At 60.1% G+C, this 12,266-nt stretch overlaps 1 protein-coding gene across 5 annotated transcripts in view; it reads right to left on the bottom strand.

The window, feature by feature from the left end:
- SBF1 (SET binding factor 1) overlaps window positions 1-12,266 on the bottom strand; it is an 83,615-nt gene that overhangs the window by 36,461 nt on the left and 34,888 nt on the right. For all 5 annotated transcript variants that reach the window (XM_065627012.1, XM_065627014.1, XM_065627015.1 and 2 more), the window contains exons 2-4: window positions 7,826-7,911; window positions 1,275-1,412; window positions 977-1,105 (exon numbers count right to left, since the gene is read on the bottom strand). In XM_065627012.1, the coding sequence (XP_065483084.1) occupies window positions 977-1,105; window positions 1,275-1,412; window positions 7,826-7,911 (353 nt within the window). The remainder of the gene's footprint in view (window positions 1-976; window positions 1,106-1,274; window positions 1,413-7,825; window positions 7,912-12,266) is intronic.

Genomic DNA, 12,266 nt, shown 5'->3' with positions numbered 1-12,266 from the left:
CAGTATACAGACTTTTTTCCTGGGAGGGTGGTTGAGCACTGGCACAGGTTCCCCATGAGTTGCGCAGCCTCCATCCTCAGAATGACTCAAAACCCAACTGGATGATCTCCTGGACACCCTGCTCGACCAAGGCTGGACCAGGTACCTCCAGAGCTGCCTCCAACCTCAGTGACCTGGTTTGGGGTGTGAGTCTGCAAGGCCCCAAGTTTCTGCTGTTTGAAGCAGCTCCAGGCCAGAGAACAGAGGGATATAGTGATATTTCCACCCTGACAGTTATTAATGCCTGGAGCCTGCTGTGGCTGAACGCCCCAAGGGAACAACATGTGCTCCCATTCACAGAGCTGGCTGCAAACGTGAGGTTCAAGAACAGAACGGAGCCCAGAGGCGACATCCTCGCCGTGGGAGGGGAAAAGGGAAGGACACGGCCTGGCCTGATGGAGAACGCTGCCCTCCTGCGAGCCCAGCGCCCGGGCAAGCTAAGGGAGAGTCCCCGTCCCTGCCCGGGACCAAGGGAGCAGCCCAGGGGGGCCGCCCACCCGCCCCCAGCAGAGCCCCGGACACAATACGCACCGAGGCCGTTTGTAAAGACAATCTCGCAACCCGTGCCCTCACAAACCTTTTACAGCCACATAATGCAGCGCGCGTAAAGAAAATAGAGATGGCAAAGATAAACGCTCCTGCAGGAACAGGCTGTTCTTCACAGGTTTTCTGTGAACAAAACCGGGTCAAGGCCGCCAGCCGCCACGTCCCCGGTTTGCCATTCAGGTTCAACGCGCAGCTGCTGACCCGGCTCGTGGGGCTGGATCGGGATGGTGGGACGGGTGGCTCTCCCACGGGTGCTGTGCCAGGGTGCTCCTGCTCCTGGCAGCAACTACGTGCCTCCTGGTCACTCCCAGAACCAAAAACTCTTCACTCACGTTGCTCCCCTTCCGAGCAGGGGCCCTGCTCCCCCCGCCCCAGCGCGTTTCACACTCACCCTGAACACCTCGGCGTGGTCCAGCCGTGACACCAGCACCAAGCTCTTGGGAGCAAAGAGCTGCGCGGGTTGAACTGGAGACGACGACTCCTCTTCCTCCTCCTCGCCATTCCTGGGGTGGCTCTGAGGCTGGAGAGAAACACGTCAGCCAGGGCCCAGGGTCACAAACAGGCTGATCCTCCCTCTCCCCAACCTCTGACACTGGGGCCAGGGTTCCCCGGACACGGGCAGAGCAGGAACCACCGGCCAACGCCAAAGGCAGCCCAGTGCCGCTGCCCAGCCCTCCCAGCACCGGTACCTGTGCACTCTCCACAGCCTCCCAGAAGGTGAAGCAGGCGCAGTAATGCCGCTCCGAGTTGATGTCGGTCAGCACGGCCACGAAGAAGGTGGGGGGGTTCCTCTCGGTGAAGAGCTGCCAGCCGCTGGGCTGGCAGAACTGCAAGAGAGGGCAGGGATGGTGGTCAGGGGGGCCAAGCTGCCCCTCGTCCCCCAGCATTGCCGTGGGGCCGGGTGTTCGGCGGGCTGGAGGATGAGAACGCAAATCACCGGGTACCGACAGTGCTGGGTACCGGCTGCGGGGACAGGGAGCTCAGGGTGGCAGCACTTCACCTATGGAGGATTTAGGGACACGGCGCTGGGCATCTTCCCCAGCACCCGCAGCTCCCGGGGCGTGCGGCGAGCGCCGGCCAGAGGCTCTGCCCTGGTTTTGGCTGGGATAATGTTAATTTTTTTTCTCAGTATAGTGCTGCGTTTGGATTTCTAATGAGAATGATGTCGATAACGTGCTGATGTTTTAGTTGTTGCTGAGCAGTCAAGGACTTTTCAGCTCCTCGTGTTGTGCCAGGGGCACAGGGAGCTGGGAGGGGACACGCTGGGGACAGCTGACCTCAGCTGACCCCAGGGACACCCCACAGGGTAGGGTGTCATGCTCAGAAATAAAACCTGGGGGAAGGAGGAGGAAGTGAGGAGGTTTGGAGTGATGGTGTCTGTCTTCCCAAGCCACTGTCACACGTGACACGCCCCTGCTGTCCAGGGGACAGCTGAACACCTGCCTGCGATGGGAAGCAGGGGATGAATTCCTCATTTTGCTTTGCTTGTGTGCGCAGCTTCTGCTTTACTTACTAAACTGTCTTTATCTCAACCCACAAGTTTCTCACTTTTACCCTTCCGATTCTCTCCCCCATCCCACCGGCGGGGAGTGAGTGAGCGGCTGCGTGGGGCTTAGTTGTCAGCTGGAGTTAAACCACCCCAGGCTCCTGTCCCCTCTGCAGAGGGGGACCTGGGCAGGCGCCTTCCCCTCCTCTCCGCAGGGACAGCAGGAGCAGCTCGGACAGCAGGAGGACAGTGACAGGACACGGGTGCTGCCCCAGGAGGTGACACTGCTCCCTGGGGGCCGGCCCTGCAAAACACCAGCCCTGGCTGCACCAACACCCGCTTCAGGCAGCTCCAAACATGGTTTTACGGGTTTCTGGGGACTTTCCAAACACCCTCCCAGGGCTGGTGGGTAATTCCAGCCAGCGGCCCAAGGACTCCCCCTGGGTTTCGAAGCCTCAAGGGATTTTTCTCTATTTCCTCAGCATATACATGTGGCTGGTAGAATCACAGAATTGCAGAATGTCCTGGGTTGGAAGGGACCCACGAGGGTCATCGAGTCCAACTCCTGTCCCTGCACAGGACACCCCACAGGTCACACCGTGTGTCTGAGGACGGTGTCCAGTCTCTTCTTGAACACTGTCAGGTTGGGGCCGGGACACCTCCCTGGGGAGCCTGTTCCAGTGTCCAGCACCTCTGGGTGAAGAACCTTTTCCTCATGTCCAACTGACCCTCCCTGGCACATCTTCTGCCGTTCCCTGGGTTCTGTCACTGTCACAGAGAGAAGAGCTCAGCCCTGCCCCTCCTGCTCCGCTGCTGAAGCTGCAGCCCCATGAGCTCTGTCCTCAGTCTCCTCCAGGCTGAACAAACCCAGGGACTTCAGCCGCTCCTCACACGGCTTCCCCTCCAAACCCTTCACCAACTTCGTGGCCTCCCCTGGACACTCTCCAGCAGCTTTTTATCCTTTCTATCCTGTGTCCTCAGCCGCTGCACACAGTGCCCCAGGTAAGGCCACAGCAGCGCAGAGCAGAGCGGGACAGTCACTTCCCTCGTCCCCTGCCACGTCCATCCCTGCAAACCTGCGTCCCGGGGCCTCTCCCTCCTGCTGCCACTGTCACATTGTCACCCCACGCTGTCCCCTGCCCGGCTCAGCAGCTCTCCTGGTGAGTGCACAGCGCCGCTCTGCCAACACGAGAGCTCCACAGCAAACCCGCAGCTCTGTGCAAACACTCCCCAGACACGGCAGGAACGACGCGGGCACAGCACACGAAGTGCTGCCCTGCGGGACGTGGGACCCAGCGCTTCCCGGTGCAGAGAGAGGGATGGACGCAACGACCACAGCTTCGAACCTTCCCTGCGGAGACTGGCACGTACGGGCCAGATGTTGGGGGTCAGGTGTGCTCATCCAGAGGCCTGAGCAAAGAAGTGCGGATCCCCGGGGCTGCTCCTCCAGCAGAGAACCCCGCGAGGACATCGACAGGTATTGGACCAGGCTGCCCAGGGCAGTGGTGGAGTCACCATCCCTGGACAGGTTTAAAAGGCATTTAGACGAGGTTCTCAGGGACACTGGTTAGTGCTGAAGTGAGGTTATGGTTGGACTCGATGATCCTGAGGGTCTCTTCCAACTGAAATGATCCTATGACACCACCACTCTCTGCTCCGCTCCCCGGTCACACCAAGGAGCCGCAGCCCATTCTGCAGGCAATTACATCACCGCTAAACGGGCGCAGGGAAACGATGGCACAACACAAACATGGACACACCAGCACCTCTTCACTCGGGGTTACACCTGCCCAGGCCAAGGCACAGCTCTGTCACCCCCTGCCCTGGGCCCAGCAGGGACCACCGGAGCCCTCGGTCCCCCCACGGGATGGACAGGAGCTCCAAGCAGCAAGCACCCTGCCAGGGACGCAGGGCAATACATCAGCTTCCTAAAAACAGCGCTGCTGAGAGAACAGGTCACTGCCAACCACAGCAGCTGACACCCCAGATCAGGTCACACCGGGGTAGGCAGCTCTGCCCCGTCTGTGCCCCTGAGCAGCTTCAGCCCAGTCTGATTGCACCCACTGCTCCCTGAGCCCTTTATCCTGCAGAAGGTAACACAAAGCAGCCACGCGTTCATAAAGCATGAGGCACTCAGATGTCTGACCTCCCCAGCCGCTGCCTCATTTCAAATCAGATCCTCTAGAAAGGACAAACGTCCTCCATGAAAGACGGGCGCACGTTGGCTGGAACAAGAGTCCTCCAGAAGCAGCCCGACCATGACCGATGGTGGTACCGTGGCAGCCTGCAACACTGCAGGTGACACAGGTAGAGGGGGACTAAACTATGGACCCCCAGGCAGAGCTAAAGATCTGTGTGTGCAAGAGGGAGCTCTTCACCTACCCCTGCCCAAAATCAGCCAGGGGCTGGGAGGATGCTCACCCTGCACCCCTCGGGGAGTGACCGTCCCCTGGGATGGGGACCTTGAATCCTGGGGGCAGTTTGGGGCCCCTCACACCAAGAAAGGCCTTGAGGTGCTGGAGCGAGTTGAGAGAAGGGAACGGAGCTGGTGAGGGGCTGGAGCACAAGTGTGATGGGAGCGGCTGAGGGAGCTGGGGGTTCAGCTGGAGAACAGGAGCTGAGGGGAGACCTTCTGATCTCTGACCTGCCTGAAAGGAGCTTGGAGCCAGGGGGGTCGGGCTCTGCTCCCCAGGAACAAGCGCCAGGAGCAGAGGAAATGGCCTCAAGTTGCGCCAGGGGAGGGTGAGGTTGGATCTGGGAACCAATTTCTTCCCCAAAGGGCTGTGGGGCATTGGAACAGGCTGCCCAGGGCAGTGCTGGAGTCACCATCCCTGGAGGGGCTGGACAGACGGACATGAGGTTCTCAGGACATGGGGCAGTGCCAGGGGTGGGTTATGGTTGGACTCCATGACCTTGAGTGTCTCTTCCAATCAAAATGATTCTGTGATTCTATGATTCTATCCTATGACACAACCACCCACGAGCAGCCTGAAGACCTGGGCGACCCCGCGCTGTGTCACGCAGACCGGTGGCACTGTGGGACAGGGGGACGTGAGGACCAACCCAAACAGCGCTGTGACCAGCGCCAGGGGCGGGATCCGGACGAGGGAGCAGAGAAACCAGCACCACCCACAGGCACCAGTTTGAGCTGGGATCTGCGTTCCCACAGCACACCCCTCACCCGGTGCCACCGCGGGCACTGCAACCAGTAACCCTGGGACATGAGAGCTGTTGGTCACAGCCCCAAGCGGGGCTCCCTGCCTCAGTTTCCCTGCAGTAATACCCAGTTTTCCCAGTTGCCCCAAGGCCTGGAGATGCTGCCCCCGCAGTGTGGGGTCTCAGGGCGCTGAGAGGGGCAAATGCTGCAGCAGAGACACGTTCACACCCCGTGTCTCTCTCCAGAGGAACGTCCACCCGTTAAAATGAGGTATTTTGTTTGGAAACGCTGTCACACAGTGCGCAAGGGCAGAAGCTACAAATTCCTGCTCCCTGCACACACCAGAGAACCTCCTCCCCCAAAAAGCTGTTAAAAAGGAACAGAGCGGTGACCGCGGTGTGATGTACAACCCAAACCCCCCAGGGTGGGCTCTGCCTGATTTTCAGAAGCTGCTTTAGCCTGAGCGCAGTTGCTGCTCTGCCCGGACCCCTCCTGACAGCCCCCGGCTCCCAACAGGACAGGGCTCCGATTGTTTGAATTCCAGGGATTTTTTGGCCGGACAGTTTGACCCTTGGGAAAAAAAGCAGCTTTCCTCTTTTCTTGGGACAGCTCCCAAGTCTCCTGCAGACAACCAGGAAACACTAACCAGACAAAGAATATACGCTTTTGCCTCAGACAAAATAGCACAGAGAAGTCCGAGATTGTGCTGGCGTTAGGGTGAGCACGCGATGGGAAGGTGAACCGGCCACTGCCACGGATCCCGGTGACCGGCCACGCTTACCAGCGGGCACACCGCACGATTTGGTGGCCGCGGCGGTGACTGCGGAGGCCAAGGCCCTGGGACGGGGCAGAGGGACAAGGATGGGGATCAGGGACATGTCCCGCTCTGACACCCTCCACTCCTGCCACCATTTAAGGCTGGTTTTTGGTTAAGCCTGACACGAGAGCTTTGGATGGCACACGGCACGGTGCTGCTCGGCCTCCGACAGCCACGGCTCGTGTGGAAGTTCCCGGGCACCAAAGGTGGGGGTGACACCAGCTTGGACAAGGCCACAGAATGTGGCAGGAGCTGAGAGTCCAGACGGGTGGTGGGGGTGGCCGCAGACCCACCACTCGGAAAACCAGCATTAAATCACTCAGGGAACTTGCCCAGGCCATGGAATGAGCGGCCACGGGGCCACCACCCTTTGGCTATCCAGAGCCTGCACAAGCCAGCGATCCCAACGCACGGTGACATGTTCTAGGAAAACAAGCTCCCAAGGCCACGGCCACTCTCCCAGTTGGACTCGACGACCCTCACAGGTCCCCTCCGACCTGAGAGATTCCGTGATCCTGTCCTGTGATCCACCCAAGCCCTGGGGACGCGCAGGGACCTGGAATGCCCTTTGCTGCACCAGGCACCCCGGGCTGCCTCGCCAAAACACCCCCGGTCAGGGCTGATGCTCAGACGCCCTTCGGCGAGTCCTGCTGGCCGGTGGCTCGGGCTGGCCTGTCCCAGCAGGGAGGTGATGTCCCTCCAACACAACCCAGAAGGGTTGGGGGCTCCCGTCTCCCTGCTCCGGGGGCACAGGGGCTCTCGGCTCTCACTGAGCGGCACACTCCAGCCCCGCAGGCGCCGGCACCTCCCGGCACAGCAACGGCACCTGCGAGGCCTTGGGGAGCAGCGTGGGGAGAGCCCCAGCGAGGCGGGGACGGGACTCCTAAAGCCTCGTCCCTCTCTGGTTTTGTCCTCTGCTGTACTTCAGCTGGAAACAGGGGAGGAGAAGGAGAGAAGCCTGAAAGGGGGCTCAGTTTAGGGGTGAAAAGGGTCTGAAGAAGCGGCAGCCTGAGCCGCCCGCTCTGGCTGCAGTGGAGCAACAACTCGTCTCCTTCAGAGCTCTCGGTGGCAGCACAACAGCAGCAGGCACGGTCTGAGAACTTCTGCTCAAATTCAGCAATAAGAACAATCCCTTCATCCTTGATCAGTTAGAAGCTGGTTTGTGGAGAACCCACACCATGACAAATTCGACTGGGTGTGTCGCTTTACGGGTACGACCCAGCAACATCGCAGCCTCCAAGGGCTCCCAGCAGCAGGAGAACGTCTCCGGAGGGCCGGGAAAGGGACACCGGGCCAGCGGCTCCTCGTGGGTGGATGCAAACAGAGCACACCCAGCCCTGCGAGGGCGAGGAGGGTGAGGAGGGCGAGGAGGGCGAGCCGCGGCCGCCGGCCCGGGGAGCAGAGCGGTTTGCTCTGCAGAAAGGTCGGACAACAGCAGAGCCGTGCTTCTCATGACATGGATATTTACACTGAAGCTCTTGAAGCGTTCCAGCAAGCCCAGCAGCCGATCCCCGAGGAGAGGAGCAGAGTGGCCAGGAGAGCAGCGAGCGCTGGGCAGGGCAAGCGGCAGCGACCGTCTGCATCCCAACGTGTTCCAGAGCTGGAGCTGTGCTGGGGGCAGGTGGGAACCCCCATCTCATGGGCTCCCCCCGTCAGGCCCCGCAGCATCCAGTGGGGTGTGTGCACGCGGTGCCACCGTGTCACCGTCCCCGCAATGTCACCATCCCCGCACACCGGTCACGCTCCCCGGGGTCCCCGTCCTGAGGGACAGCACACTCACCAGCTCGATGCCTTGGGGAAAGGGGTTGTCCTCCCAGTCCTTCTCCGGGAACCGCTGCAGGATCTGGCCCTGGCCATCCCCGCTCCCTGCGGAGACAAGAGGGGGTCAGCGGGAGCAGTGCCAGCGGCACTGCGGCCCCAACACGCTGGCACCGTGTCACCCTGCACGGACACGGCAGCACAAAGTGACCCTGGCCCGTTCCGCAAACACGTCTGGCCGGCAGCGCTGCCCATGCCAGCGGGAAAAGCGGCGATTTTTATACAGTCATGAGCAAACAGCTCGCAAACCCCTTATCTCAAGGTGCGTAAGAGGCAAAGCAGAAGTGCAGCTGATCTCAGGTCATAAGTTTCCTTCCTCACGTTGCTAACACACAATCATACACACAGATTTGGAACCGCAATTCACTGCTCGTTATCTACAACTTGGCACTTGACATTTTCGCCAAACAACAGCATCGCGGTGCTCCGTTTTCTTTTTGGGTTCCCCTGGAGCTGCCGTTTCCCTGCGGTTTCACGGCTCCCGGAGCGGCAGCACTGCTGGGGGGCTCCCGCCCACACCTGGCACCAGCCCCAACACAAACCTGCTCTGCGCCCGGCCCGGGCGCTGATCCAGCCGGCTCTCCTGGAGCCACCAGCTCTCAGGACGGCCTGAAGCGACGGCCAAACCACCCCTGGAGCTCAAGTCGCTCTGGTTGCGCTCACAGAGCCTGCAAGGTGGGGAAGAGCTTCCACACCGGCCATGTCCCGTCAGCGACAAAGCTGCTCACGGTAAAACCTGCCCCAGTGCATGAGGCTGGAGTCTGGGAACTGGGAATCCTGAGAAGGGTTTCGCTCGTAGCCAGGCTGGGCACAGCCGGGAAGGCAGCAGCCCCTGGAAAGTGGGACCTCAGTCCCTCGCAGAGCTGCCAAGGCATGGCTGTGTCCACCCATCGTCCTGGGGGACAACTGCCTCTTATCATCGAACCACAGGATGGGTTGGGTTGGAAGGGACCTTAAAGTTCACCCAGTGCCCCCCTGCCATGAGCAGGGACATCTGCACCAGCTCAGGTTGCTCAGAGCCCCGTCCAGCCTGGCCTGGGATGTCTCCAGGGATGCTTCAGCCACCACCTCTCTGGCCAACCTGGGCCAGGCTCTCACCACCCTCAGGGCCAACAATTTCTTCCTCATGTCTGGCCTGAATCTCCCTCCTTTAGTTTAAAACCATCACCCCTTGTCCTATCACTCTCTGCCCTTGTAAAAGTCCCTCTCCAGCTTTCTTGTAGGACCCTTTAGGTGCTGGAGGCTGCTCTAAGGTTTACCTGGAGCTTCTCTTCTCCAGCTGAGCACCCAGCTCTCCCAGCCTGTCCTCCCAGCAGAGCTGTTCCAGCCTCGGGTCATTGCTGGGGCTCCTCTGGCCCCTCTCCAGCAGGTCCATGTGTGTCCCATGCTGAGGACCCAGAGCTGGCCCAGCACTGCAGGGGGGTCTCACAGAGCGGGGCAGAGGGGCAGGATCCCCCCAAACCTGCTGCCCACGCTGCTGGTGACACAGCCGGGACACTTGTCCCTTACAACACCACCTGCGGCCTTCGGGAGCACCAGGGACTCCGCTCTCCCTGCGGCACAGCCGGATTTCGGCCCAGTGGGGCAGGAGGAGCCTCCCCAGAAGCGGCACCACCACAGGGCTATTTTCGGCACGCAGTCCTGTTTCTACCGCTCCAGTCACCACCAGCCAGCCGCAGCTGAATTTAGCAGAACAAGGCATCAGAAAAAATGCCACTTATAGTCTGCAGCCCAAAATGGAAAGGTCAGTGCCAAGAAAACAGCATCGGGTGTTGGGTTAGCAAATCCCCCCGTGCTCAGACAGCTCCTCACCCCCGGACAGGTCCCACGTGCCGCTCACAGCGTCAGTCGCCACAAGGCGCTCACAGCCAAACGCGTCAAGCAAAACCTGCCTCCTCCAAGCACGAACGACCCGGCTCAAGTGTCACAGACAGGGAAATCCTTCTAGACACACGTCAGAACTGCAGCTCCCTGCCGGCCTGTCCCCCGTGAGAGCCGGAGCCCTGCCCCGAGCCCACATCTGCAACCGCGCTCACCTGCTCGCGAGGGAAACTGATACAAGGCCATGTATTATGATTATTTAATGGACAGACTCGATGTTCAAGGTCACAGAACCCCAGCACCCCGGGCTGGGGGCTGCAGGAGCTCTGTGGATCCCCAGCCCACCTGCTCACGCAGGGTCACAGAGCAGATCGCACAGGATCCCAGGGGGTTTGAATGTCTCAGAGAAGGAGACTCCACACCCGCTCTGGGCAGCCTGCTCCAGGCTCTGGCACCTCCCAGCAAACAAGTTTCTCCTCCTGTTCACACGGACCCTCCCGTGTTTCAGTCTGTGCCCGTTGCCCCTCACCCTGGCGTTGGGCACCACTGAACAGAGTCTGCTCCATCCTCTGACACCCACCCGGAGATATTGAGCCCAGTGATCAGATCCCTCTCAGCTTCTCTTCTCCAGCTCAGCAGCCCCAGCTCTCTCAGCCTTTCCTCGGCACAAAGATGCTCCAGACCCCTCAGCATCTCTATGTCCCTCCCTGGACTCTCTCCAGTGACTCCTTGTCCTTCTCGAACTGGGGAGCCCAGAACAAAGGTCTTCTCCAACCAAAATGATTCTATAACTCTGACCGATTCTATCATCCTCAACGCAAAAGTACAAATCTCTCCAGGAGCTGTTCAGAGACAGGGGAAGCTTGACCCTCCAGGTCTTCTCAAAGCCAAGCGCTGCAGCACTATTTAGCTGTCTGTGGGGCAGGCACATCCTGATCTTTGTTACAAATCCTGGCCAGGCTGCCAGGCGCTTTCCCCAGCTGCTCCTCGGGCAGCCTGATCCTCGCCTGCCCATTTCTGGGCCGTATCAGCCTGTCCCAGGGCCGCGGCCCTTCCTGCGGGGGCAGCCGGACCAGCCCCGCCGACTCCTCGCTGTCCCCAGCCTGGGAACACACGTGTCCCGGCCCCCGCCGCCCCAGCCTTCCTTCCTGCCCCCTGCCCCACGGCCGGACCGACCCACGGGGGCACCTGGGCACTGCTGCTGGGGCAGCCGGTCACCGTCTGCATTAGCGCTAAGCTATATTTGGAAGTTTATGAGATGTTATCATCAGACAGGAAATTCTAAATAAGCAAGAAGTTAAACACTCAGCTGACACAACCCAAGCAGACGACCTTAACCCCGGGGCAGGCCGGTGTGCTGAACGCGGCCACACCGGGGACGCTCTATGGGAACGGCCGGTGCTTGGGCCGGGGGTCACGGCCAAGCGAGAGACTCCCCATCGCTCCCCCCTCCCGGTGCCGCAGGCGATGCCGGTCTGTGCCGAACCACCGGGGACACCGCAGGGTCTGGCCAACGAGGAACCAACTGTGCAGCGGCTGAGGGAGCTGGGGGTTCAGCTGGAGAACAGGAGCTGAGGGGAGACCTTCTGATCTCTGACCTGCCTGAAAGGAGCTTGGAGCCAGGGGGGTCGGGCTCTGCTCCCCAGGAACAAGCGCCAGGAGCAGAGGAAACGGCCTCAAGTTGCGCCAGGGGAGGTTGAGGTTGGATCTGGGGACCAATTTCTTCCCCAAAGGGCTGTGGGGCATTGGAACAGGCTGCCCAGGGCAGTGCTGGAGTCACCATCCCTGGAGGGGTTGGACAGACCGAGATGAGGTTCTCAGGGACATGGGGCAGTGCCAGGGGTGGGTTATGGTCGGACTCTGTGATCTGGAGGGGCTCTTCCAATCAACACGATTCTATGGCTCTGTGACTCTCCAGCACTTCAGGAGTTGGATCATCTCTGTGGAGCTGCTGCGACAATGGAGTGAGGAGAGTTTTTCAGGCAAAGTACCTTGTTTGGAACAAGCCCTTTCTCAGCCCTCCCAGTTGAATCCCTCTGCTCTCCGGTTACTGGAACACGGAGGGTGTTTCACCAAGCCACACAGTACAACCTGTACTGTCAGTCTCAAGAAACGAGTGCTCCTGCGAGGTCTGACACAACTCCACACCCCCAAACCTCGGCAATTCGGCACGATGAAATTCAGGGGAACACGAAGCTTGCGAGTCCTCAGCACCAGAGCAAGAGGAGCTCCAGCACAGGGACAGCCAGGGGGTCGTTTCAAACACAAGTGTCTCGCCAGCTCACCCCAGGTACACGGACATGGGCCTCAACTTCATGGCTCCTTTGAGTGTTGTTGGCAGAGGCTTCCAGGAGCTGCTTGGTATCTCAAAGCACAGATTATTTAAGAAGTTTAGCTGCTTTAAAGCATCATAAAATACTTTACGCTGCAAAGCAAAACAGTATTAATCCACGAAGCACCAAGCCATGAAACGCAAACTTCACGGGGGCCTGAAGCTCCTGCCAAGAGTGCTGCGGTGAGTGATGGGCACACCAAACCGCACCAAAACACACCGGAGCCTGCGCCATCGGCTGGGAACGGCA

The sequence above is a fragment of the Caloenas nicobarica genome, chromosome 1, assembly GCF_036013445.1.
Source record: "Caloenas nicobarica isolate bCalNic1 chromosome 1, bCalNic1.hap1, whole genome shotgun sequence".
NCBI lineage: Eukaryota > Metazoa > Chordata > Aves > Columbiformes > Columbidae > Caloenas > Caloenas nicobarica.
This window is presented reverse-complemented; position numbering and strand designations above follow the sequence as displayed.